At 44.4% G+C, this 26,529-nt stretch overlaps 1 protein-coding gene across 1 annotated transcript in view; it reads right to left on the bottom strand.

Moving 5' to 3' along the window:
• DCLK3 (doublecortin like kinase 3) overlaps positions 1–24,536 on the bottom strand; it is a 31,275-nt gene extending 6,739 nt beyond the window's left edge. The window contains exons 1-2 of the mRNA XM_060111466.1: positions 24,520–24,536; positions 7,395–9,297 (exon numbers count right to left, since the gene is read on the bottom strand). Coding sequence (XP_059967449.1) covers positions 7,395–9,297; positions 24,520–24,536 — 1,920 coding nt within the window. The remainder of the gene's footprint in view (positions 1–7,394; positions 9,298–24,519) is intronic.
• Positions 24,537–26,529: the final 1,993 nt, after the last annotated feature.

The following is a 26,529-nucleotide window of genomic DNA, read 5'->3' as shown; positions in this document are numbered from 1 at the left end:
CCCCCCCATCCCCCCAACCCCCCATTCCAAAACCCGACTCCACTGAGTCAGGAGCAGATGAAACATGATCGAGACTTGGTCTTCTATCTATTTTGAAGTTTTTCATGATATTTATTTTGAAAATGTATTATGTTAAATGTCCAGATGCTGATGGATACATTTTCAAATACCAAATCTGTTTTTAAAAATTATTTGATGGCCTTCCTAAAATAATATTATGCTGCTTCTTGTCTCCATAGCTTTCCTCTTTGAGTCTCAGGATGATGAGACCCATAGCAGAACCCGAGGGTGGTTAGGATCCACAGAGTCATTTGATCCTTCCAGAAAGTGAGAATGTTCTGTGGTTTTAATTCTTCTGTCTCCAGCCTCTGCTGTCGGGAGTTATGTAACATTTTTAAAATTTTATTTTATCTTTTAATTTATTTTATGTATTTGGTTGTGCCAGGTCTTAGTTGCAACAGGCAGGCTCCTTAGTTGCATCATGTGTGCTCCTTAGTTGCAGCAGGTGGGCTCCTTAGTTGTAGCATGTGTGCTCCTTAGTTGCGGCAGGTGGGCTTCTTAGTTGTGGCACGTGAACTCTTAGTTGCAGCCTGCATGTGGGATGAAGCTCCCCAAGCAGGGATCGAACCCGGGCCCCCTGCATTGGGAGTGTGGAGTCCTAACCACTGCACCACCAGGGAAGTCCCAGGATTTATGTAACATTTTTCAGAGCTGTCAGTGTGACTTGAGATTTATTTACTTTGCCTACATAGGCAGCTTAACTACATTTAGGGTCACACACTGACAGTGTGAATTTTGTTTTTGTTTTTTTTGGTTTTTTGTTTTCCAGCAGGCACCTCACATTCTTGGCTTCAGAACAGTTCTTATCTTAATCCTTGAATTCAAACGACTGACATCCTCCTGGAATAACTCTTCCTTCTGGTATTTGTGCAACTTTTTTTTTTAAATTTAAGTATAGTTGATTGACAATGTGTTAGATTCTGGTGTACAGCAAAGTGATTCAGTTTTATATATATATATTCTTTTTCATATTCTTTTCCATTATAGTTCATTGCAAGATTTTGAATATAGTTCCCTGTGTAGGACCTTGTTGGTTGTCTATTTTATATATAGTAGTGCGTATCTGTTAATCCCAAACTCCTAATTTATCCCTCCCCCCACCCTTTCCCCTTTGGTAACCATAAGTTTGTTTTCTAAGTCTGTGAGTCTGTTTCTGTTTTATAAATAAGTCCATTTGTATCATCTTTTCAATTCTGCACATAAGTGATATCATATGATGTTTGTCTTTCTCTGTCTGAATTTCTTCACTTAGCATGATCATCTCTAGGTCCGTCCATGTTGCTGCAAATGGCATTATTTCAGCTTTTTTTATGGCTGAGTAATATTCCATTGTGTATATGTACCACATCTTCTTTATCCATTCATCTGTCAATGGACATTTAGGTTGCTTCTTGGCTACTGTAAATAGTGCTGCTATGAACTTTGGGGTGCATGTATCTTTTCAAATTAGAGAATTCATCTTTTCTGGATCTACACCCAGGAGTGGGATTGCTGGATCATATGGTCGTTCTATTTTTAGTTTTTTAAGGAACCTCCATACGGTTCTCCATAGTGGCTGCACCAATTTACATTGTGTGGAACTTCTGAAACCATCAAAGTCTCCACCCAAACAGGAAACTTGTCTACAACATCTTCCCATCAGACTATCGTTCACCTCAGGTTGAAATCTCAAGATGGAAAAGATCCCATAGCTTCATATGGCAGACCATCCAGATCATAGTCAGATTAACTTGTGAGGAGGTTCACCCCACGTTGATCCAGAATTCCACCTCCACCCCTTTTTTCTAAATCTGCCCTCTGGGAAGGACACACCACTTCCAAAGATGGGAAACAAGTACCAGGATTCCCCCCAGGGTGCTTCTCGTTTCTCTAACAGGCTCCCAGGTGGTACCAATGCTGCTTCTCTAAGTTCACATCCGAGAATCCTCAAGCTTATCCTTATAGGATCAGGTCTCCTGACCCATCATCCCCTTCTCGCTCCTCCCTACGCTAAGTATGGCTCTTGAACCAGCAGCACAAGCATCACTTGTGAGCTTGATGGAGACCTCAGGCTACCCCAAATCCACGGAACAGAACTGCATCTCTATGAGACCCCAGGGCGATTCTTGTGCACTGTAAAGTTCTAGATAATCCCTATTTCATTGACGCCTCTTTTAACAAAGAATGCCCAGAAATGAACACCATATACCACGTATGATTTGAACAAATCAGTGAGCCTCAGTACCCTCAGCTGACTAGGCACTGGGTGGCCATCAAGGCAAAGACCCCAGTAAATGACCCACTTCGTCGCCACGGCCCCAGGGCACACATCTGACCTTGCCCTCACCCCACATCTCTGTTTCCCTATCTACAGGTTTATCTAAATTCACTGCTCTGGGTCACATTCCTTCTGGGGCTCGTTTTTCAATTGCCCTCTAACTGAACGGGTGTTAGAGATTAATTTACATGGTACTTTAATGACTCTTGGTCCATCTGCATCCATCATCCCCTTTTCTAGCCACATCAAAGTACCCTGCTTTGAATCCAGACAATCTACATTTACATAAGCAGCCAGATCACATCTGGACAGTCTCAAAGCTTCAAAAGGAATCTTTCCTTTTCTGAGCCATTAACAGCCTCTTCTCCTTCAAGGGCACATCAATTTAAATGTGATCTTTCAATGATCATCTCTGAACAGCAGATGGAAGCAGAGTACAGACCAAACAGCAAGCGGCTCCCCCTAAGAAAAGGGGTAGAGCTTATTTATCTTTGTCGACTTCTTACTTGATCCTTCATACTTCCTCTGGCCTTCTCCCTCCAAGTTTCCATTTCCAACTGGCCATGAGGATGGAAATGATCTTAGAAACCAATTCACATGGAAATGCCAATGCCTAAAATCAATTTACATTTCAACAGCAAAAGATAGCATAATACAAAGAATGACTGAAAAAATCAGTGGGGACAAAGTTTTCCTAGGACCTGTCACATTACTGGCCTGTGACATGCCTTTAGTGTCTACACATCATCACCTCTCTGGCTCCTGTTTGCTTTTCCCAGGGCCCAGTCAACACCACACAGCACATTCCAACCTCTCCAAGGGAGCACATGCTGGCAGAAGAAGCAATTAACACTGATATTTCTTCAAGCTGGAAATTCTCATAATTTAAATTTTTTTTTGCAAGATTTCAGGAGTCTAAATAGCCCTAAAGGAAGAGGGGAGCTAGCATCTTATCAGGAAATGTGATCACTAGAAATAGATAAGCTCAGTAAAACAGGCCTAAAATTTTACTCTAGGGCCCAATTATCAGATATAAATATTTCTGCTGGTGAAAACAACATGGTAAGCTTGCTAGATCCATTAAGAGCTCCTAGCACATTCTGGAAGTCTCTAAAAGCAGCCACAATCAGCCATGTAATCAAAAGTTAGTTCTAACATCATCCGTCTCCTAAGTTTAGCAAAGTATTGATACAGACAGTAGCCATCCATTAAAGGAAGAAACAATTATTTTGATAATACAAAAGTCAGCACAAGAGCGGAACACTAAATTAAAGTCAACTAAAGAACATTAATTGATGGACAGTAGTCACCATGGTGATATTTACTAATATTAACTCTCAGAAGACCAGCCAATTTGCAACATAATTATCCTAACAACAGGTTTAGAGATGACACCTTTCTAAACTCAGACAATGAGTCTATTGTCAAATCCAACACTCCCCAGATCTTTGTCTGAAAAACCACCAAGAACTGATGTTAGGTAGCATTTAAAGTCTGACATAACAATATATTCAACTTTACTCATCTGGAAAAAGGACAGACACGATTTAGAAATGTGACAGGCCCACTCATTCTGAAAAACACCAGCTGACAGATTATCCACAAGACAGAAAAGATGTTACCCTATGCCACCAAAGATGGCTCAGATCTGTAGCTTTTTGCAGCTTCTGAAGGAGACTTACCACCACGAAGTAAAGTTTTTTATTTAAAAAAACAAAAAGTAGGCTTTCTTGCTTGGTGCTTTGTGACCACCTAGAGGGGTGGGATAGGGAGGGTGGGAGGGAGACGCAAGAGGGAGGGATATGGGGATATATGTATACATATAGCTGATTCACTTTGTTATAAAGCAGAAACTAACACAACATTGTAAAGCAATTAAACTCCAATAAAGATGTAAAAAAAATGATACAATAAAAAAAGTGGGCTTTCTTTAAAATCAGAAAAAAAGGGTCGAAATATCAATTACAATTAACACCAATAAACAACTCATGTATTAGACTGAAAAATTATAGCTCCGCTGCAGTTTTTCCTCTCTCTCAGGACACAAACACACACACACACACTTCACTGCCTTTAAGGGCACTAAAACACATATGAACTGACATTTAAATCCATTAAGGTATCGCCAAATGACTTCTCAGAGGCAGCTAGCTTGTCCACACTAAATGTATACCTTGCAATATTTTATTTCCTGAAGCAAATCTCTCCATGCCACCTGCAAGTGCTGACTTTCTCCATTTTAAAAACTGCTGACAAGTCAGTCCCTTAACACAAGTGAGAGTCTCTATTGCCCAAGAGATGGGCCAGCTCGACAGATTGGTTCCAGGACCTTGTGGAGAAAATGCAAGCTCAGATGACTGTCCGCAAAAGAAAACGATCCTATAGGGTAAAGGATCTCACTCCACATCCTCGAGCACGTGTATCACTGTTCTGATGCTTTATTAAGCACAGGCCCAAAATGTTCTGTTCATGGGACCCACCCAGGCCTCTAGTCAGAATTCCTCCTGCTTACTCAATTTGGTGAAAACATCAGAGGATCCGTAAAGAACACTGGTCTGTCACGATTCCAAAGTGCCATTGTAAACAGGGTCCGGCACATCACACATGGGGAAAACTTGGGCTCAGATCCAAAAGACAGAAACAAAAAGCAAGTGAAAAAAGGATGAGGACACTTAGCTCATGCAAAAATGGAATTCTTGGGCTTCCCTGGTGGCACAGTGGCTAAGAATCTGCCTGCCAATGCAGGGGATAAGGGTTCGAGCCCTGGTCTGAGAAGATCCCACATGCCGCGGAGCAACTAAGCCCGTGCTCCACAACTAAGCCCGTGCTCCACAACTACCGAGCCTGCACTCTAGAGCCCGTGAGCTACAACTACTGGGCCCAAGTGCCACAACTACTGAAGCCTGAGCACCTACAGCCTGTGCTCCACATCAAGAGAAGCCACCACAACAAGAAGGCCGTGCACCGCAATGAAGAGTAGCCCCCGCTCGCCGCAACTAGAGAAAAGCCTGCGCGCAGCAACGAAGACCCAACAGAGCCAAAAATAAATTTTAAAAAATTGTTTTTAAATATGATTTAAAAATGGAATTCTTAGGGAATTCCCTGGTGGTCCAGTGCTTAGGACTCGGCACTTTCACTGCCGTGGGCCTGGGTTCAATCCCTGGTCGGGGAACTAAGATCCTGCAAGCTGCGCAGTGCAGCCAAAAAACCCAAAAAACAAAAATGAAATTCTTCAAAGGGAGATTTATTTCCTGGTAATTCAGACCATTCAGGCAACCAGTCAATGATCTGCAATTCTATGAATCTGGACAAAAACAAGGCTGCTTGATTTAGGGGTCAATGTAGACCTCACTTCACCAGATAATTAGCTTGACTCACTCAGAAATCATTCTGCTTGTGGGAGCAGCTTACAGGCTGATGAATGTACTGGGATGATATTTCCAGGCTGGCTCTACAGCCATGAAATTAAAGGAAACAGGTTAACTCCTTTCCCCTCCACCGCCTCCCCCCTCAAAAAAAAAAAAAAAAAAACTGGCTCATGAAGATCACTGTCTCCATTTACCTCGGCTTCATGTGCAGCAATCTGGCTTTGGATTCTTCCTCGTGATGTCCACCTTAATATCAGACTCATTCCTAACATAGTAATAATGAGAGTAGCTGCCACTGATGGAATGCTTGCTATTTGCCAGGCAGCACGCTGGGGTCTGTATTCATTCTTTCATCCAACTGATATTTATTGAATCTACACTATGTGACAGAACTGATGTAGTTTTCAAGGTACAGTCTGAATAAAACAATGTTCCTGGGGTCATAGAACTTTCCAGGAGGAGGAAAAAGAAAATAGAAGAATAAATATCAGGTGGTGATTGGGGCTACAAAGAAGAAAGTGGGACAAGGGGGCCAGAGAGTGAACACGTGAAGTGCACTGTCCTAACAAAGCCCACCAGGAACACACTTGAAATTCAGGAACACACTGGGTTGACTGACTCATTGCAACAAGGGAGATCCCCAACACCTTGGGGATCCAGGCATCTAAGTGAGAGGGTGTTCAATGAACTTGTAAGAGGTGGATTGTGTTAGGTGATTTGGGAGAGGGTTCTTGAAAGCAGGATTTTGCTCTGAACTGGATACTGTCAGGAAGTGAGGGTAATTCTATGATTGGGCATCTTGGTAATTCTTATCTAGAAAGTGGGAGGAAGGTGGGGCAGTGAATCATAGTCACCCAAAAGGGAAAATGTAGTCCCATTTGTGGTCTGGACAATCTTGTTCTTATCTGGATTTGGACATGATGATGAAGAGGTCTTGCTTTTGTCTGGACCCATCATGGTCCTAGAGTGTCCTTAGTTGATGTTGGTGCTTTGAGAGATTGTTTACATCCAAAAACAGAACAGCTGAGCTGTGTGTGCCAGGCCAGCTCCCGTGCTCAATTCTCCCTCAACCTTCTAAGACAGGTACTATTACTATTTCTCTTTTATAAGTGAGGAAACAAAGGCCCAGAGAGGTGAAAGGACTGATGCTAGAGGCTTTCGGGATCTTAGTTCCCCGGCCAGGGATTAAACCCAGGCCCCCTGCAGTGGAAGCTTGGAGTCCTAACCACTGGACCGACTGGGAATTCCTACTGAGCCTTTTGAATTCCTGCGGCAAGACCTCTTCTGCAAAAGGGCCAGGGGGACTTTTGGTGGGAGGGTGGGCTCAAAGCCTGCAGGGGGAGCTGCTACCAGCAGACACCCCTAGCACCTAGGCCAGAGGATGTGCAAATGCCCAAGAAATGAAGTCCACCTGATCACTGTCAAGGTGAAAATATTTTTCTCCCAGGCATGAGGAAACAGTTTCCATTTTGTTTAAATAAGAAGGCTTCTTTCTCAATAACTTAATCAAAACCCATTTACCTCTGCAATTTATGAACTACAACCAAAGTTTTAAATACTGAAACGAGCATGATAAAAAAAAAAAAAGAAGAAGAACCATAAAGGTAATGCTCTAGCGCACAAGGGTACCAGAGTAGGAGCCCGTTCCGACTTCCTGCATCCCATGTTTTATAACCTCCCTCTTCCACTGCAGCCAGGGCGGGGCTTACCAGCAGGTTTTCCGGCTTGAGGTCCCGGTGGACGATGCTCTTGTCATGCATGTGCACGAGCGCCTTGCACAAGTCCATGAGCATGAGGGCAGCGTCGCGCTCCGGGAACTTCACACTTTCTATAATGGCATCGAAAAGGTCCCCTCCCTGCACGTACTCCATGATCAGGTAGATCTCCGCGTCCGTTTCATACACTTGATGCAGTTTCACGATGTTGGGGTGAGAGAGGCTCTGGATGATCAAGATCTCGCTATCGACCATGTCCTCCTTCCCTTTGAGCTTGGACTTGTCTATGATCTTCATGGCGTAGGCCTGCTGGGTGCCGCGGTGCCTGCACTCCTTCACCACCGCGAAGTTCCCGTCCCCGATCACGCGGCCCGGCTCGTACTGCTTGCGCACGTCGGCCGCCAGGATGCCCGCGGGCCGCCGCCTCCTGCCGCCCGGCCGCTCCGCCTTGCTCTCCTCCGGCCTCGTCTTGGGCTCCTTTTCTACCCTGGCCGGCGGCTCATCTCGGGAAACCATCCTCCTCCCTCCGGACGCACCCGGCTTTTTCTCCTTTTCCGCTTCCTGCGCATCCCCTCTGGTCCTGGGGAGCTTCTCTGGGTCGAGTTCGGCAGGATGCTCCCTCCGGAGCCAGCCTCCCTGCTTGGTCCTGCCTACGGTCCTGCTGTCTTTCTCCTCTCTTATGGGCTGGGCTTCCCCGACAACGTCCCTCTTGGCCTTGGCTGCTGCTGGGCCATGACCTTCCTGGCCTCCTGGGTCTCGGGCCTCTTTCTTGTCGGTGCTTTTGCTGGGTCTCCTCGGCTCCTGAGGCGGGTGCCCGGGACTGCTCCGGGTGCCCTCCTTCCAACCTTCCTCCCCATCCTGGGGCTTCTCCTCAGGGGACCTCCTGCAGCTCCTGGTCCTCACCAGCCTCTCTACGTCATAGCTGGGGCACCTGCCCAGGTCCAGCTCGCTGGTGCCCAGAGAGAGCCGCTCCCTCTGCAGGCTCTGCTGGAGCTCTCTTTCCCGCTTACACTTCTCACACCTGATTATTTCCCCCGACGTCTTTTCAATCTCCACCCCCAGGTGCTTCTCTCCGCTAGCATGCCTCTCCAGGGTGGCATCCCTGGGCACCTTGCTGCTGGGTTCAGGCTCCCACTTCCCCCTCACCCACTTCTTCTGGGCCCTCACCCTGTCCTCCACGGGGGTCCTCCCCTGATGTCTGACGGCAGCCTGGGACCTGGCAGCCTCACCACAGCTCTTGGTGGTCTCGGTCTCCCCACGGTGGTGACCCCCTTTCAGAGCCTTGCTATAAAGCCTGCTTCTCAGCCTTGGAGAGGGGACCCGGCTGTGCTGGGTCAAGGTCAGGGCCCGGGCTTTGCTGGGGTACAGTTCCTCTATAGCCACCTGGATGTTCTTCAGCGTCAGTGGCTCTTTGCCCACGGCTATGAAAGCATCCCCTTCCCTGAAGAAATCGGACACACTCCTGATTTCCCTGCCCTTGAGGTTGAACAGCTTCCTCACGCGGTCACTCTTCCATCTGGGAAAGCCCAGGGCCTCTGAGACGTCGGCCAAGAGCTGCTCGAAGGTCTGCACCGACCGTCTGTTGAGGAGCAGCGTGATCTTGCGGAGGGGTTGCCCACCCAGCTTGACCACGGTCACGACCCTGGGCTTCAGCAGGCTGCTGTCAGTGTGGACAGGGTGAAGGCCACCCTGGGGGCTGAACATGGGCACCAAGGAGCCTCGAGGCCCCAGGAATGGTTTCTCCAGGCTCCCTCGGCCAGCAGGCAGCCACGTGCCCTGCAGCTTCCGTTCCGTGATTCTCGAGCTTAAACATTTTAGAGAATGTTCACAGAGACCTCGATGTCCTGCAGGGGAAAAAGGACAATACAGTATTAGTCCAAGGGGTTCAAAGAGCCTTCTGGGGGCTTCCCTGGTGGCGCAGTGGTTGGGAGTCTGCCTGCCGATGCAGGGGACACGGGTTCGTGCCCCGGTCCGGGAAGATCCCACATGCCACGGAGCGGCTGCGCCCGTGAGCCATGGCCGCTGGGCCTGCGCGTCCGGAGCCTGTGCTCCGCAACGGGAGAGGCCACAACAGTGAGAGGCCCGTGTACCGCAAAAAAAAAAAAAAAAGAAAAACAAAAGAGCCTTCTGACCTTCACCAAACCTTTACTAAAGATGACTGATGCTGTTACAAGTTAAAAGTGTGCTCTTTGAGGATCTGCTTGAAACAGTGGAGCCTTTACCGGTTAGGCCAAGAGAGACCAGGAGTGCAGAATGGAGTTGGCACTGGGCCTGAGGTGCCTCCTCAGGCCTTATGGGGAGCAGGGCGGACCACGCCTTGGGGGCCCCTTCCAGGCAAGGTCTAACCCTGGATGCAACTCCCGCTACCCTAAAGTAGGCTGAGCTTCAAGAATCTACAGCTGAGATAAAAGGTCCAACATTTGCTGCCCAGGAAATACCAACAAGAGGTCAGAACTTTCTGGAACTTTAAAAAACCCAAATCTTTTTTTTTCCCCTGCTAAGTCAATAAGCCTTTATTTTTTCCATTTTTAAAAAATTAAAGTATAGTTAATCCACAATGTTGTGTTAGTTTCAGGTACACAGTAAAGTGACCCAGGCACACGCACATATACGTATCTATTCCCTTCCAGATTCCCCCTCACCACTAAAGAATCCAAATCTTACCCACTTCTTTGCCAAGAACGGTTTTCTCAGCTTGACTTTCAACCCACTCAGGGTGAGGCAAGATGTGAAGAGGTTATGATCGCAGAATTTGGGACAGATCTGGATTTGAATCCTGGCATGGCCACTGATTCTTTGCGTGAACTTGGACAAATTACCCACGTTCTGCTTTTTTTTTTTTTTTTTTCATCTATGAAGTGAGAATGATAACACCTTCCTCCCAGGATTTTTGTGAAGGGTAAATGAGAAAATGATTACGATTCACTTGAAGGAGTGCTTGACACACAGAAAGGGCACAGTGATAGCCAGTTATTAATATTGTCCTTATGATTTTTTTAAATATAGATTTTATTCCTACAGTTCAAATTTATTTCCTGTGTTTTTTTTTTTGCAATTACTTTATGTCAAATTTTTTGCCACATGGCACGTCAGATCCTAGTTCCTCAAACCAGGGATCAAACCCACGCCCCCTGCATTGGAAGCACGGGGTCTTAACCAGTGGACCACCAGGGAAGTCCCCTGTCCTTATGATCTTAATATCTCTTTTGTATGATCATTTCAGTTTGGTAGCAAAGGAACTCATGGGCCAACATGACAAGGTGGTCTTCTCCAAATGGTTTTTCCTCTTGGTATTAAAAAAAGGAAAGAAAGAAACCAAGGTCATATTAATATTAATATTATATTAATAATGAGAATGTGCTCATTCTCATGGTGTTCCCTGATAAACTGAATAAATGAATAAAACAAGACTGTATTTCCTGGTCAAATGTACCCAGCCTTACCTCATTTTATTGTGTTTCACTTTATTATGCTTTGAAGATATTGCATTTTTTATCAGCTGAAGGTTTGTGGCAACCCTGGGTCAAGCAAGTCTATCAGCTATTTTTCCAAATAGCATTTGCTCCCTTCGTGTCTCTATGTCACGTTTTGGTAACTCTCACAATATTTCAAATTTGGTCATTATTGTTATACTTGTGATGGTGATCTGTGATCAGGGATCTTAGATGTTACTCCTATGACTCACTGAAAGCTCAGATGATAGTTAGCATTTTTTACCAAAAAGGTATTTTTATATTAATGTATGTACATTGTCTTTTTTCCCAATTTATACTTTTTTAAAAAATTAATTTTTGTTGGAGTATAGTTGCTTTACAATGTTGTGTTAGTTTCTACTGTACAGCAAAATGAATCAGCTATAGTTATACATATATCCCCACTTTTCTGGATTTCCTTCCCATTTAGGTCACCACAAGTGCATTAAGTAGAGTTCCCTGTCTATTTTATACATAGTATCAATAGTGTATAGGTGTCAATCCCAATCTCCCAATTCCTCCCACCCCACCACTTTTCCCCCTTGGTATCCATACATTTATTCTCTACGTCTGTGTCTCTCTGTTTTGCAAATAAGATCATCTATATCATTTTCCTAGATTCCACATATATGTGTTAACATATGGTACTTGTTTTTCTCTTTCTGACTTACTTAACTCTGTACGGCACTCTCTAGGTCCATCTGTACATTGTTTTTTTAAGACATAATGCTATTGCACACTTAATAGACTATGGTAGAGTGTAAACAAAACTTTTATATGCACTGCAAAATCAAAAAATTTGTGTAACTTGCTTTATTGGGATATTCGCTTTATTGCAGTGCTCAGGAACAAAACCCATGACAGCTCCAAGGTGTGACTGTACTTGAGACAAAAGTGGTTCAATTTCCGTTTTTGTCCAGGTCAGGAAAGGAAACAGGAAAATGACAGAATGTGGAATTCAGTTAAACCATGAAAGTAGTTACTTATTAAAGTTGCTCCACAGGATCCGTATGTCATATCCTACGTGCAGCAATCTGCCATTTATGCTTCCTTTAAAAAGAAGTTAAAAATGATAATTTTTTAAACATCTTTATTGGAGTATAACTGCTTTACAATGGTGTGTTAGTTTCTGCTTTATAACAAAGTGAATCAGCTATACATATACATATATCCCCATATCTCCTCCCTCTTGCATCTCCCTTCCACCCTCCCTATCCCACCCCTCTAGGTGGTCACAAAGCACCCAGCTGATCTCCTTGTGCTATGCAGCTGCTTCCCACTAGCTATCTATTTTACATAGTGTATATATGTCCATGCCACTCTCCCACTTCGTCCCAGCTTACCCTTCCCCCTCCCTGTTTCCTCAAGTCCATTCTCTACATCTGCATCTTTATTCCCATCCTGCCCTTAGGTTCTTCAGAACCAATTTTTTTTGATTCCATATATATGTGTTAGCATATGGTATTTGTTTTTCTCTTTCTGACTTACTTCACTCTGTATGACAGACTCTAGGTCCATCCACCTCATTAAAATAACAGTTTCATTTCTTTTTATGGCTGAGTAGTATTCCATTGTATGTATGTGCCACATCTTCTTTATCCATTCAACTGTCGATGGACATTTAGGTTGCTTCCATGTCCTGGCTATTGTAAACAGAGCTGCAATGAACATTGTGGTACATGATTCTTTTTGAATTATGGTTTTCTCAAGGTATATGGCCAGGAGTGGGATTGCTGGGTCATATGGTAGTTCTATTTTTAGTTTTTTAAGGAACCTCCATACTGTTCTCCATAGTGGTTGTATCAATTTACATTCCCACCAACAGTGCAAGAGGGTTCCCTTTTCACCACACCCTGTCCAGCATTTATTGTTTGTAGATTTTTTTGATGATGGCCATTCTGACTGGTGTGAGGTGATACCTCATTGTAGTTTTGATTTGCATTTCTCTAATGATTAGTGATGTTGAGCATCCTTTCATGTGTTTATTGGCAATCTGTATATCTTCTTTGGAGAAATGTCTATTTAGGTCTTCTGCCCATTTTTGGATTGGGTTGTTTGTTTTTCTGATATTGAGCTGCATGAGCTACTTGTAAATTTTGGAGATTAATCCTTTGTCAGTTGCTTCATTTGCAAATATTTTCTCCCATTCTGAAGGTTGTCTTTTCATCTTGTTTATGGTTTCCTTTGCTGTGCAAAAGCGTTGAAGTTTCATTAGGTCCCATTTCTTTATTTTTGTTTTTATTTCCATTTCTCTAGGAGGTGGGTCAAAAAGGATCTTGCAGTGATTTATGTCATAGAGTGTCCTGCCTATGTTTTCCTCTGAGAGTTTTATAGTGTCTGGCCTTATATTTAGGTCTTTAATCCATTTTGAGTTTATTTTTCTGTATGGTGTTAGGAAGTGTTCTAATTTCATTCTTTTACATGTAGCTGTCCAGTTTACCCAGCACCACTTATTGAAGAGGCTGCCTTTTCTCCACTGTATATTCTTGCCTCCTTTATCAAAAATAAGGTGACCTTATGTGCGTGGGTTTACCTCTGGGCATTCTATACTGTTCCAATGATGTATATCTCTGTTTTTGTGCCAGTACCATACTGTCTTGATTAATGTAGCTTTGTAGTATAGTCTGAATTCCGGGAGCCTGATTCCTCCAGCCCCATTTTTCTCTCAAGATTGCTTTGGCTATTCAGGGTCTTTTGTGTTTCCAAACAAATTGTGCAATTTTTTGTTCTACTTCTGTAAAAAATGTCATTGGTAGTTTGACAGGGATTGCATTGAATCTGTAGATTGCTTTGGGTAGTAGAGTCATTTTCACAAAGTTGATTCTTCCAATCCAAGAACATGGCATATCTCTCCATCTGTTTGTATCATCTTTAATTTCTTTCATCGGTGTCTTATAGTTTTCTGCATACAGGTTTTTTGTCTCCTTAGGTAGGTTTATTCCAAGGTATTTTATTCTTTTTGTTGCAATGGTAAATGGGAGTGTTTCCTTAATTTCTCTTTCAGATTTTACATCATTAGTGTATAGGAATGCAAGAGATTTCTGTGCATTAATTTTGTATCCTGCTACTTTACCAAATTCATTGATTAGCTCTAGTAGTTTTCTGGTGGCATCTTTAGGATTCTCTCTGTAGAGTATCATGTTATCTGCAAACAGTGACAGCTTTACTTCGTTTCTGATTTGGATGTCTTTTATTTCTTTCTCTTCTCTGATTGCTGTGGCTAAAACTTCCAAAACTATGTTGAATAACAGTGGTGAGAGTGGACAACCTTGTCTTGTTCCTGATGTCAGAGGAAATGGTTTCAGTTTTTCACCATTGAGAATGATGTTGGCTGTGGGTGTGTCATATATGGCCTTTATTATGTTGAGGTAAGTTCCCTTTATGCCTACTTTCTGGAGAGTTTTTATCACAAATCGGTGTTGAATTTAGTTGAAAGCTTTTTCTGTATCTATTGTGATGATCATATGGTTTTTCTCCTTCAATTTGTTAATATGGTGTATCACGTTGATTGATTTGCGTATATTGAAGAATCTTTGCATTCCTGGGATAAACCCCACTTGATCATGGTGTATGATCCTTTTAATGTGCTGTTGGTATTTTGTTGAGGATTTTTGCATCTATGTTCATCAGTGATATTGGCCTGTTGTTTTCTTTCTTTCTGACATCTTTGTCTCGTTTTGGTATCAGGGTGATGGTGGCCTTGTAGAATGAGTTTGGGAGTGTTCCTCCCTCTGCTATATTTTGGAAGAGTTTGAGAAGGCTAGGTTTTAGCTCTTCTCTAGATGTTTGATAGAATTCGCCTGTGAAGCCATCTGGTCCTGGGCTTTTGTTTGTTGGAAGAGTTTTAATCACAGTCTCAATTTCAGTGCTTGTGATTTGTCTGTTTATATTTTCTATTTCTTCCTGGTTCAGTCTCAGAAAGTTGTGCTTTTCTAAGAATTTGTCCATTTCTTCCAGGTTGTCCATTTTATGGGCATAGAGTTGCTTATAGTAATCTCTCATGATCTTTTGTATTTCTGCAGTGTCAGTTGTTACTTCTCCTAATTCATTTCTAATTCTATTGGTGTGAGTGTTCTCCCTTTTTTTCCTAATGAGTCTGGCTAATGGTTTATCAATTTTGTTTATCTTCTCAAAGAACCAGCTTTTAGTTTTATTGATCTTGGCTATTGCTTTGTTCATTTCTTTTTCGTTTATTTCTGAACTGATCTTTATGATTTCTTTCCTTCTGCTAACTTTGGGAGCTTTTTGTTCTTCTTTCTCTAATTGCTTCAGGGTAAGGTTAGGTCGCTTATTTGAGATGTTTCTTGTTTCTTGAGGTAGGATTGTATTGCTATAAACTTCCCTCTTAGAACTGCTTTTGCTGCATCCCATAGGTTTTGGGTCATCGTGTTTTCACTGTCATTTGTTTCTAGGTATTTTTTGATTTCCTCTTTGATTTCTCCAGTGATCTCTTGGTTATTTAGTAGTGTATTGTTTAGCCTCCATGTGTTCCTATTTTTTAGAGATTTTTTCCTGTAATTGATATCTAGTCTCATAGCGGTGTGGTCAGAAAAGATACTTGATACGATTTCAATTTTCTTAAATTTACCAAGACTTGATTTGTGACCCAAGATATGATCTATCCAGAGAATGTTCCATGAGCACTTGAGAAGAAAGTGTATTCTGTTGTTTTTGAATGGAATGTCCTATAAATACCAATTAAGTCTATCTTGTTTAATGAATCATTTAAAGCTTGTGTTTCCTTATTTATTTTCATTTTGGATGATCTTTAGCACCCCACTAAAGTGCCCTACTATGATTGTGTTACTGTCAATCTCCTCTTTTATGGCTGTTAGCATTTGCCTTATGTAATGAGATGCTCCTATGTTGGATGCATAAATATTTACAATTGTTATATCTTCTTCTTGGATTGATCCCTTGATCATTATGTAGTGTCCTTCTCTGTCTCTTGTAATAGTCTTTATTTTAAAGTCTATTTTGTCTGATATGAGAATTGCTACTCCAGCTTTCTTTTGGTTTCCATTTGCATGGAATATCTTTTTCCATCCCCTCACTTGCAGTCTGTATGTGTCCCTAGGTCTGAAGTGGGTCTCTTGTAGACAGCATATATACAGGTCTTGTTTTTGTATCCATTCAGCCAGTCTATGTCTTTTGGTTGGAGAATTTAATCCATTTACATTTAAGGTAGTTATCAATATGTATGTTCCTATGACCATTTTCTTAATCGTTTTGGGTTTGTTATTGTAGGTCTTTTCCTCCTCTTGTGTTTCCTGCCTAGAGAAATTCCTTTAGCATTTGTTGTAAGGCTGGTTTGGTGGTGCTGATTTCTCTTAGCTTTTGCTTGTCTGTAAAGGTTTTAATTTCTCCGTTGAATCTGAATGAGATCCTTCCTGGGTAGAGTAATCTTGGTTGTAGGTTTTTCCCTTTCATCACTTTAAATATGTGCTGCCAGTCCCTTCTGGCTTGCAGAGTTTCTGCTGAAAGATCAGCTGTTAACCTTATGGGGATTCCCTTGTATGTTATTTGTTGTTTTTCCCTTGCTGCTTTTAATATTTTTTCTTTGTATTTAATTTTTGATAGTTTGATTAATATGTGTCTTGGCATATTTCTCCTTGGATTTATCCTGTATGGGACTCTCTGTGCTTCTTGGACTTGATTGACTATTTCCTTTCCCATATTAGGGAAGTTTTCAATTTAATCTCTTCAAATATTTTCTCAGTTCCTTTCTTTTTCTCCTCTTCTTCTGGGACCCCTATAATTCTAACGTTGGTGCGTTTAATGTTGTCCCAGAGGTCTCTGAGACTGTCCTGAATTCTTTTCATTCTTTTTTGTTTATTCTGCTCTGCAGTAGTTATTTCCACTATTTTATCTTCCAGATCACTTATGCATTCTTCTGCCCCAGTTATTCTGCTATTGATTCCTTCTAGAGAATTTTTAATTTCATTTATTGTGTTGTTCATCATTGTTTGTTTGCTGTTTAGTTCTTCTAGGTCTTTGTTAAACATTTCTTGTATTTTCTCCATTCTATTTCCGAGATTTTGGATCATCTTTACTATCATTACTCTAAATTCTTTTTCAGGTAGACTGCCTATTTCCTCTTCATTTGTTTGGTCTGGTGGGTTTTTACCTTGCTCCTTCATCTGCTGTGTGTTTTCTGTCTTCTCATTTTGCTTAACTTACTGTGTTTGGGATCTCCTTTTCGCAGGTTGCAGTTTCGTAGTTACCATCGTTTTTGGTGTCTGCCCCCAGTGGGTAAGGTTGGGTCAGTGGCTTGTGAAGGCTCCTGGTGGAGGAGACTGGTGCCTCCACCAGTGTTCTGGTGGATGAGGCTAGATCTTGTCTTTCTGGTGGGCAGGACAGTGTCCGGTTGTGTGTTTTGGGGTGTCTGTGACCTTATTATGATTTTAGGCAGCCTCTGTGCTAATGGGTGGGGTTGTGTTCCTGTCTTGCTAGTTGTTTGGCATAGGGTGTCCAAGCACTGTAGCTTGCTGGTCATTGAGTGGAACTGGGTCTTAGTGTTGAGATGGAGGTCTCTGGGAGAGCTTCTGCCGTTTGATATTAGATGGAGCCGGTAGGTCTCTGGTGGACCAATGTCCTGAACTCGGCTCTTCCACCTCAGAGGCACAGGCCTGACACCCCACTGGAGCACCAAGACCCTGTCAGCCACATGGCTCAGAAGAAAAAGGAGAAGAAAAAGAAAGAAAGATAAAAATAAAATAAAGTTATTAAAATAAAAAAATTTTTAATTATTAAAAATAAAAAAATTAATTTAAAAAAGAAAAAAAAAGAGAGCAACCAAACCAAAAAATAAATCCACCAATGATAACCAGCACTAAAAACTATACTAAAAAACAAAAACAAAAACAAAAAATGGACAGACCCTAGAACAATAACTGTAAATACTAAACTAAGATAAACATAAAACCAAAAACAAATTAGATGCAGAAAGCAAACCCCAAGTCTATAGTTGCTCTCAAAGTCCACCACCTCAATTTTGGGATGATTCATTGTCTATTCAGGTATTCCTGAATAGATTTGCAGGGTACATCAAGTTGATTATGGAGATTTAATCCGCTGCTCCTGAGGCTGCTGGGAGAGATTTCCCTTTCTCTTCTTTGTTTGCACAGCTCCTGGGGTTCAGCTTTTGATTTGGTCCCGCCTCTGCATGTAGGTCGCCTGAGGGCATCTGTTCTTTGCTCAGACAGAACAGGGTTAAAGCAGCAGCTGATTACGGGGCTCTGGCTCACTCAGGCCGGGGGAAGGGAGGGGTATGGAATACGGGGCGAGCCTGTGGCGGCAGAAGCCGGCATGACATTGCAACAGCCTGTGCGCCAAGTGTTCTCTCCAGGAAGTTGTCCCTGGATCACAGGACCCTGGCAGTGGTGGGCTGCACAGGCTCCCGGGAGGGGAGGTGTGGATGGTGACCTGTGGTTGCACACAGGCTTCTTGGTGGCTGCAACAGCAGCCTTAGAGTTTCATGCCCCGTCTCTGGGGTCCGCGCTGATAGCCGCGGCTCGCGCCCATCTCTAGAGCTCCTTTAAGCGGCACTCTGAATCCCCTCTCCTCGCGCACCGCGAAACAAAGCGGCAAGAAAAAGTCTCTTGCCTCTTTGGCAGTTCCATACTTTTCCCGGACTGCCTCCTGGCTGGCTGTGGCGCACTAGCCCCCTTCAGCCTGTGTTCATGCAGCCAACCCCAGTCCTCTCCCTGGGATCTGACCTCCGAGGCTCGAGCCTCAGCTCCCAGCCCCAACCCGTCCTGGTGGGTGAGCAGACAAGCCTCTCAGGCTGGTGAGTGCTGTCGGCACTGATCCTCTGTGCGGGAATCTCTCCACTTTGCCCTCTGCATCCCTGTTGCTGCGCTCTCCTCCGTGGCTCCGAAGCTTCCCCCTGGCAACTCCCACCCCCGTCTCCGCCAGTGAAGGGGCTTCCTAGTGTGGAAACATTTCCTCTTTCACAGGTCCCTCCCTGAGATACAGGTCCCATCCCTATTCTTTTGTCTCTGTTTTTTCTTTTTTCTTTTGCCCTACCCAGGTACGTGGGGAGTTTCTTGCCTTTTGGAAAGTCTGAAGTCTTCTGCCAGCGTTCAGTAGGTGTTCTGTAGGAGTTGTTCCACATGTAGATGTATTTCTGATGTATTTGTGGGGAGGAAGGTGATCTCCACATCTTACTCCTCCACCATCTTGAAGGTCTCCCCCAAAATGATAATTTTTAAGTGCATTTGAATTGTAGCAGAAAGTCCAGTTGTGCCAGCATGGGCAATTTGGCCCAGCATATTGACACAGAATGTTTTTTGGTTTTTAAATATAACATACAATCTGTTCTGAGATGATTTCCATCTAGACACAGGTGTCCGATTAGATGACAAGTGGTGGCCGGTACTGATCTTCCCACATGCCGAGGATTTATGAGCTTACCAGTCATGTTTACAGTTAAACTATTTATTTATGTACATCTATTGTTCCTTTCTTCTCACAGTCTCTCTGATCTGCCTCCATTTTTGGCTGAGAGGGTTGATGCTGAGAGAGGAGAAGAGAGGTCTCCAGCAGTCACACTAGTTCATGTTTCCTCAGGAAAGAGGAAGGATGCCAAGGAAGGTAACCTTCAGATGCATGTGTGCAAAGGGACTAAGTCTTCTCATTTGTTTTCCTTAGGGTGCTTCTCACAGAGTGGGACCCTCAATACATATTTGTCAGGCTAAGGAAAGGGAAAAGAATTCTCTATTCCAGGGAAGGTTCAGGGGAGAACCAGGAGGACAAAGGAATATTCTGTGAATAACTTAGGGATGCAGGAGAGTTTAGCATGGAAGGGGGCTCAGGAGGGGCCCAGAGGAGGTCCAAGATGGGATGTCAGGAGACACACACCAGTACTCTTGGAACAGAACAGACACTGTGGGTCACATGTTGAGTGGTGACTTAGGACAAAAGAGGCAAGTCGTGATGAGACCTCAGGGTCCCAAATAGTGAAACTGCGCAGTTTGACTGTAATGACAGATGACTAGGCCCTGTGGTACCCAGAGTCTGAGGGCAGTGGTGGGGGGGAGGGATGGGCATGCTCTGGGATGCTTGTGCCCAGCCAGTTTCTGCAGACCCTAGCTCAGAAGCTGTCCTCATTCCCGGCGGTTAGGAGAGCACTCTGGGCACACTCCATCCCTGATCCAGGAGACGCTCCACAGGAGTGGCCCCATCCCAGGGTGTGGACACAAAGGATGTGAAGACAGTGCAGCTCAGCCTCTATCACCACCGTCACGCATGCGCAGCCCACACTGCCCAGGCATTCTCAAACTCACTTAAAGCCTCTGTAATCTGGGGCCAGAGTGAGAACTCGGTCCCTCTCCTTCCCAACATAATTAGGAGCTACAGGAATGGCACTTCTGGCTCTGTCTGCATTGTGCTACTGGGGAGTTGTGGGAAAACACAACCTCAAGATGCAATTATTATTATTATTATTATTATTTTGGCCATGCCATGGGGCCTGCGGGATCTTCGTTCTGCGACCAGGGATCCCACCGCACACCCTGCAGTGGAAGTGCAAAGTCTTAATCCCTGGACCACCAGGGAAGTCCCAAGATGCAATTATTTTTATCCTCTCTTCTACAACCCTCCTTCCTCCTTTAAAGTTCTTGGTCCAGAGCAAATTTTTCTCCTTTAGAAAAAAAATCAGGAGATTCTGAATGGTCCATAGGCAGGGAGAGCAAATATTAGGGAGAGGAAGAGCCTGGCATGTCCCTGGGGCCCTGGGCTCAGTCTCCAGGAACAGTCCCATCTCCCAAGGAAAACAGCACCCTCAAGGCCTTTGGGGCTGGCTGTAAGCAGCGCTATCCCAGGACTTACCCAGATAACCTGACTGTGTCCACTCGTCTCCAACAACAACTTAAAAAATCAATTAAGTGGAACCATATGAAATTACCAGTAGTTCTACCAATTACCCCAAAATGGAAATTTCATAGGGCTCAACCTAACATGATCTAGGATAATAACTCCTCCTGTGTCCCTACACCAACAATAAATAGTTAATTGAGGTATAGACAGTAAAAATTAAACATCCTAGCTCCCAGTACTCAGCCACTAGCCAGCAGCTTCCAGGAAAGCGTACAGAAAAAGGTGCTTTTGGTCTTTTCTGGTGGCGCAGTGGTTGGGAGACCGCCTGCCGATGCAGGGGACACGGGTTCGTGCCCTGGTCTGGGAAGATCCCACATGCCGCGGAGTGGCTGGGCCTGTGAGCTATGACCGCTGAGCCTGCGCGTCCGGAGCCTGTGCTCCGCAACGGGAGAGGCCACGACAGTGAGAGGCCCGCGTACTGCAAAAATAAATAAATTTAAAAAATAAATAAAAAATAAATAAAATAGGTGCTCTTGTAGCATCATTTTTTGGTTAATTTCGCACAGTAACATAAATTGACTCAACTTGACAATACTTCTGCTTTTGCCTCAAACGCCCCCAATACAAATGTCTACAGGGTTTTTCCCAGCACCCATCAAGCCCGTGCATGCAGCAGAACTTTCACGAAGCCACTCCTCTGCTCAAGAGCCTATGGTGGCTCCTTATTAACAGCTTTGAGGGCCAAACCCTTGACATGGAAGGTGGTCCCTCATCCAGCGGCCCCTCACCCATCCCAGCCCGACGCCACCGTCACTCTCCCACCCGTCCAAGCCTCACCATCATGTAAGACCTGAGACCCGTGTCCACCACCAAACCCTCCCTGACTTCACAAGTTCACAGTCAGAGCTCCCTCGTCTGACTCTCTGTTCATTCATTAAACATTTCATTCGAATGCTTGAGACCCTTCCTTTTGCACACCTCAGCTCACTGTTACTTTATCTTCAAAGGTGTAAGTATTCTCAACTAAATTCAGGCTCTCCAAAGGCAGAGACTATGGATTATGCAAACTCTCTTCCTCTGTCCTAGTACATATGATAAGCACATGAGATTTGGGAAACCCATTTTCAGTCCTAACATCAGCACATATATCATGTCTCAGGCTTCTGGCTCTCCTTGTAAATAATTGAGTGTCATTAGTTTCCACATTGGTAGACATCCCACAACAGACCTTAACTAGATGAAACAAGCAACGTTGACAGAAAACACGATCACAGATATCCACTGACTGTCAGTAAATGTGCCAAGGTAGCATTTGTCAAGAACAGCTAATACAGGCAGGTAAGAGCAGTGTATTTCTTCAGAGTTTTGTGAAAGCTTCATTTTAGAGTTGCACAAAGAATGTGAACATGGGGTCAGAAGCTCTAATTTAAATCCTGGTCCTACCAGGCTCTAAGTAGCTGTGTGACCTTGGGAACATCATGTGATATTTCTGAGCCTCAGTTTCTACATGGGCTAAATTTGGTATCTCACCCCTGCCTGCTGCTTAGCATAGAATGGGCACTCAGACTGTGTTTATTTTCTTCCCTCTCCCTCTCCAACCTCTTGTAACCTTGAGTTTCCCCCAAATCCACATACATGTCAAGGGCAAAGAGTACACAATGCTAAATGTGACTCAGCAGGGTGAATTTGTCATTTATGTAGTGACTGAAATAGAAAACCAGTAGGGACAGGATATTAAGAGAAACACTTGGGCAGATCTAAGCATACGGCTCCTGTGGGGAGAGAAACTTCACGTTCACTGATCCTAGAATTACCTGACTGGTGTGAGCCAATAAGCTCAGTTACTGCATAAGCATTTTGCTGTTATTTCCTCTAATGGGTTTGGCTCCTAGCAACTGTGCCTCCTGATACCACAATTCAGATGAATTAACATAACCCAGTTTCACAACGGTCATCTCTATGTTTTTCCACTGAAAAGGCGACCAAAATGACTGGAAATCACATGAACCCAGTTTCTTTTCTAATCATTTATTATTCCTTTGTTCAGGCTGCTCATCATCAAGTTTAGGGTCAAGACAAAGTAATGAAAATATTCTGCTAAAATGAATCTTTTCCTTATCTTCTTTCATCAGAACAAAGGGAGTGTACCTTTTTCTAGTCATTTTTTTAAAAAATATTTATTTATTATTTTATTTATTTGGTTGCGCCGGGTCTTAGTTGCAGCAGGCGGGCTCCTTATTTGCGACACTCAGGCTCCTTAGTTGTGGCATGCAAACTCTTGGTTGTGGCATGCCATGTGGGATCTAGTTCCTGGACCAGGGATCGAACTCAGGCCCCCTGCATTGGGGGCGTGGAGTCTTAACCACTGTGCCACCAGTGAAGTCCCTTCCTAGTCATTTTTTAACCATAACCCATATGCCTAATTACACCACAAAGAAAAACTACCTCCAAGGTCAGCATCCTCTTTGGAATTCTTGACTTGGCTCCTATAATAACATGCTAGAAAAAGAAATGGGAGAATCACACCCAAATTGCTATAGGATATAAATAATACATAATCACTCTTTAAGCATTTATTAATCCTGAGTATTAAAAGAAATGGAAATTGGTGTTTTAAAACATCTGGTAATATGCAATGCAACAACACAAAAATGCTTGGAAAATAAAAGTGAATGTAATGCATCTAATGACATGTAATTCCCCTTCCTAGCAGGGAAGCTCCATTTGAAATACTTTCCCTTTTATCAGCCTTTCATTCCTTAATGGTGTCATCAGACTTATGGCCTCAGTAGGCAGTGCTAGAGACGATTCACCTCCATTCTTCTGTGGGAGATGGAGTGGAACTGGCTGAAATCATTTTCCTTTTCACTGAGTAATCATTTGTCCTGGGCTTTTTCCAGGGCTTTGTTTGGGAACAAACTCATTTTGCTCATATGCAAATCTGAGGCAGGAGAAACATTTGCGAACTTACATTTGATTATGGAAACATCCCAAGGAGGATTTCCTAAACGAATAAAAAATTGGAACGCAGCCCTTTACTAAGCCTCGAAAATGCTACTGCTTCATAACTGGGAGGCCTGGCCAATGGCTGTATTGATCAAAACTGGGGAAATTAACAAGGGTAAGGTAATAAAATGAAATGCCATGCTATTTATTGTCTGTCATCACTGATGACACTCTAATTAACGTCATGGCTACCTAACCTTCTTTATTACCAGCAGGACATCAACCAAGCCATCAGAAACAGAGTAATTAAAAAGATGTTTTCCAGTTCTCATCTCAGAGGTGCCCCAGTTTTGGGTTGTTTTTTATCTGCTGACCTTCCCATGCCAATTCCCCAAGTGCCTCTCAGCATGTTAGCACGAGAGCCCTCTATGGTCTCCCAGTGAGGGATGTTTGTCAGTCCTTGTTACAACAGATGCCTGATACATTTTTTCTAAGCTACTGGCTGATTTAACGATGACCTTTACTGTCCCAGCTACCTTAAAATTGTGATGCATTTTATGCAGTGCCTCTGTTGTTTACAAGGGGATTCTAAAGTGAACCAGCTTACATGTCGTTCCTCGTGTTCAAAGCTAATCTCTGACGACCCTCAATAATTCTCATCCTCCCTCCCTCAGTTTTCCGCTCACCCTGATCTGGTCTTGCATATGCTACCCATCTCATAATCACATCACAGTTTCCACTTCCTCCTCTGCTAGTTTTATTTTGTCTGAAGAATCTTCATGCTCCACGCAAGCCAGAAGGTATTCTCCTCTCTCCCCAGACGTCCCAGGTCACACCAAGACAAAGAGGACTGACGACCGAAGTACCCTGTTGTCACTCACCTGCCTCCTTTGAGCATCCTGCTAAAGTGGCAAAGCCAGCACCTCCCATTTCCGATATACCGTGTTCTACAGGGCAGGGCTTCTCAAATGCTAATGTGCACACACACCACTGGGGACCATGTTAAAGTGCAGGTCCCAATTCAGTCAATCCAGGTCGAGGGTGGGGCTGAAATTCTGCAGCTCTAACACGGTCTCATGTGATACAATGCTCCTGGCCCAAGGACCACACTTTGAGAAGCAAAGCTATAGAGCTAAGCTATAGAGAGAAGTTCCAAGTATCCTTCCAGGAATGCTGGTCAACCATTAGCATTTTGAAAGCGGCCCATAAACGATTCCCTAAAGTAGTGTTATAACAAACAGTATCTTTATTTTCATAATGCGGATAAGTGATGCGTGATAGGTAATCAAAACAGGACATCACCCGTGCAGTGGAACACAAAATCCGCTCATGATTTCCTTGCCAAACGGTTTTCTTTCAAGTACAGCAAACAGAAACGGGGGAGGGAGTGATGAAGGATTTGACTACCCAGAGTGGACCAGCAGCATCGGTATCCCCGGGAGATCATTAGAAATGCAGAATTTCAGACCCCACTCCAGACCTACAGAATCAGATTCTGCTTTTTTCTTTTTTTTTGCGGTACGCGGGCCTCTCACTGTTGTGGCCTCTCCCGTTGCGGAGCACAGGCTCCGGACAGACGTGCAGGCTCAGCGGCCATGGCTCACGGGCCCAGCCGCTCCGCGGCATGTGGGATCTTCCCAGACCAGGGCACGAACCCATGTCCCCTGCATTGACAGGCAGACTCTCAACCACTGCGCCACCAGGGAAGCCCTCAGATTCTGCATTTCAACAAGATCCCCAGATGATCTGATGCACACTGAAGTTCGAGGAGCACTGCTTTGGACTGTCTCTTACTTCATCAAACCAGTTAGTGGAACCAAAATATACAGAGCACAGCGGGAGGGATCCGAAGGTCCTTGGACTAGTACATGTCCATTTGATTAACCCCTAGAGCATGGCAGTGTGACCCAACCAAATCCAAACTGGGATCCAAGGCAGCCAGTGGCCCAGGGCTGGGACCTATTTGCACCAGTTGCCAAATGGGCAGGAAGGGAGTGGGCGAAGGGGGCAAAGGAGATGTTCTGTGCCCAGGTATAACGGACACCTGGGAGGAGATCAGGCCTAGGGGCAATGACAAAAGAGGGGACAGCTTGGCATCTATGCCCTGCCCTCCAAGCCTTGGAGCACAGGGTTAAGGATGGACGCTGAGGGAGATGTGTTTTGAAAGCCTGTGTGAGGCACTGGGACCCAAATGCGGAGGTACAACAGAGTAAGCAGAGAACCAGCCCCCTGCCTCCCCAGCACAGCAGGAGCGGGCAAGGCGGTGCCCTGGGGACACACTGGCAGCCAGGGGACAGCAAGGCCAGGGGAAGTGAGGAGTGACATCATGACTGGAGGAAGAAGAGGAGCCACGGTGCACCTGAGCACAGGTGACGTCCTCCCCGGGAGACTCCGAGGACTTGGGCTGAGGTCCTGTGAGAGCAGGTGGGGCTGCTGGGACTCCACGCTGGGCATTAATATTAACATGGCCTCGTTTGCTCCCAGGCTGGTGAGGCCTCGGACATGCCAGTGACCACGACAATAACCTTCTCTCCAACTGCAGGCCCTCCAGATGAACTCTTCTCCCGCCTTCTGACTATTCCGTCACACGAAGCCTTCACGCTCCTCTTTTTGCTTTGCTGCCCTGGGTGCCACTGTTGTCCTTCACGTTGTCCTCCTTTGTGACATCCGATACCGGTTTGCTTTGACTGAGGCTTCCCCTGGGGACAGCTTTTCTTTCGGTCTGACCCCTGGGTTTAATGTTTCCTCCCAACAGTTGCCAACTCACCCACGATCGCATCCCTGGGATGTCACCACTCACTCAGTAAAATTCCAAGAGGGCACGGCTCCCAGGCCGGGCTGTGGTTTCCTATGATCTGGATTTTTAACCCCAATTGTCTGTTACAGATCAG

Source organism: Mesoplodon densirostris, chromosome 10 (genome assembly GCF_025265405.1).
Source record: "Mesoplodon densirostris isolate mMesDen1 chromosome 10, mMesDen1 primary haplotype, whole genome shotgun sequence".
In the NCBI taxonomy this organism is placed as follows: Eukaryota; Metazoa; Chordata; class Mammalia; order Artiodactyla; family Ziphiidae; genus Mesoplodon; species Mesoplodon densirostris.
The sequence above is the reverse complement of the archived record's forward strand: the minus strand, read 5'-3'. Positions and strand labels throughout refer to the sequence as shown.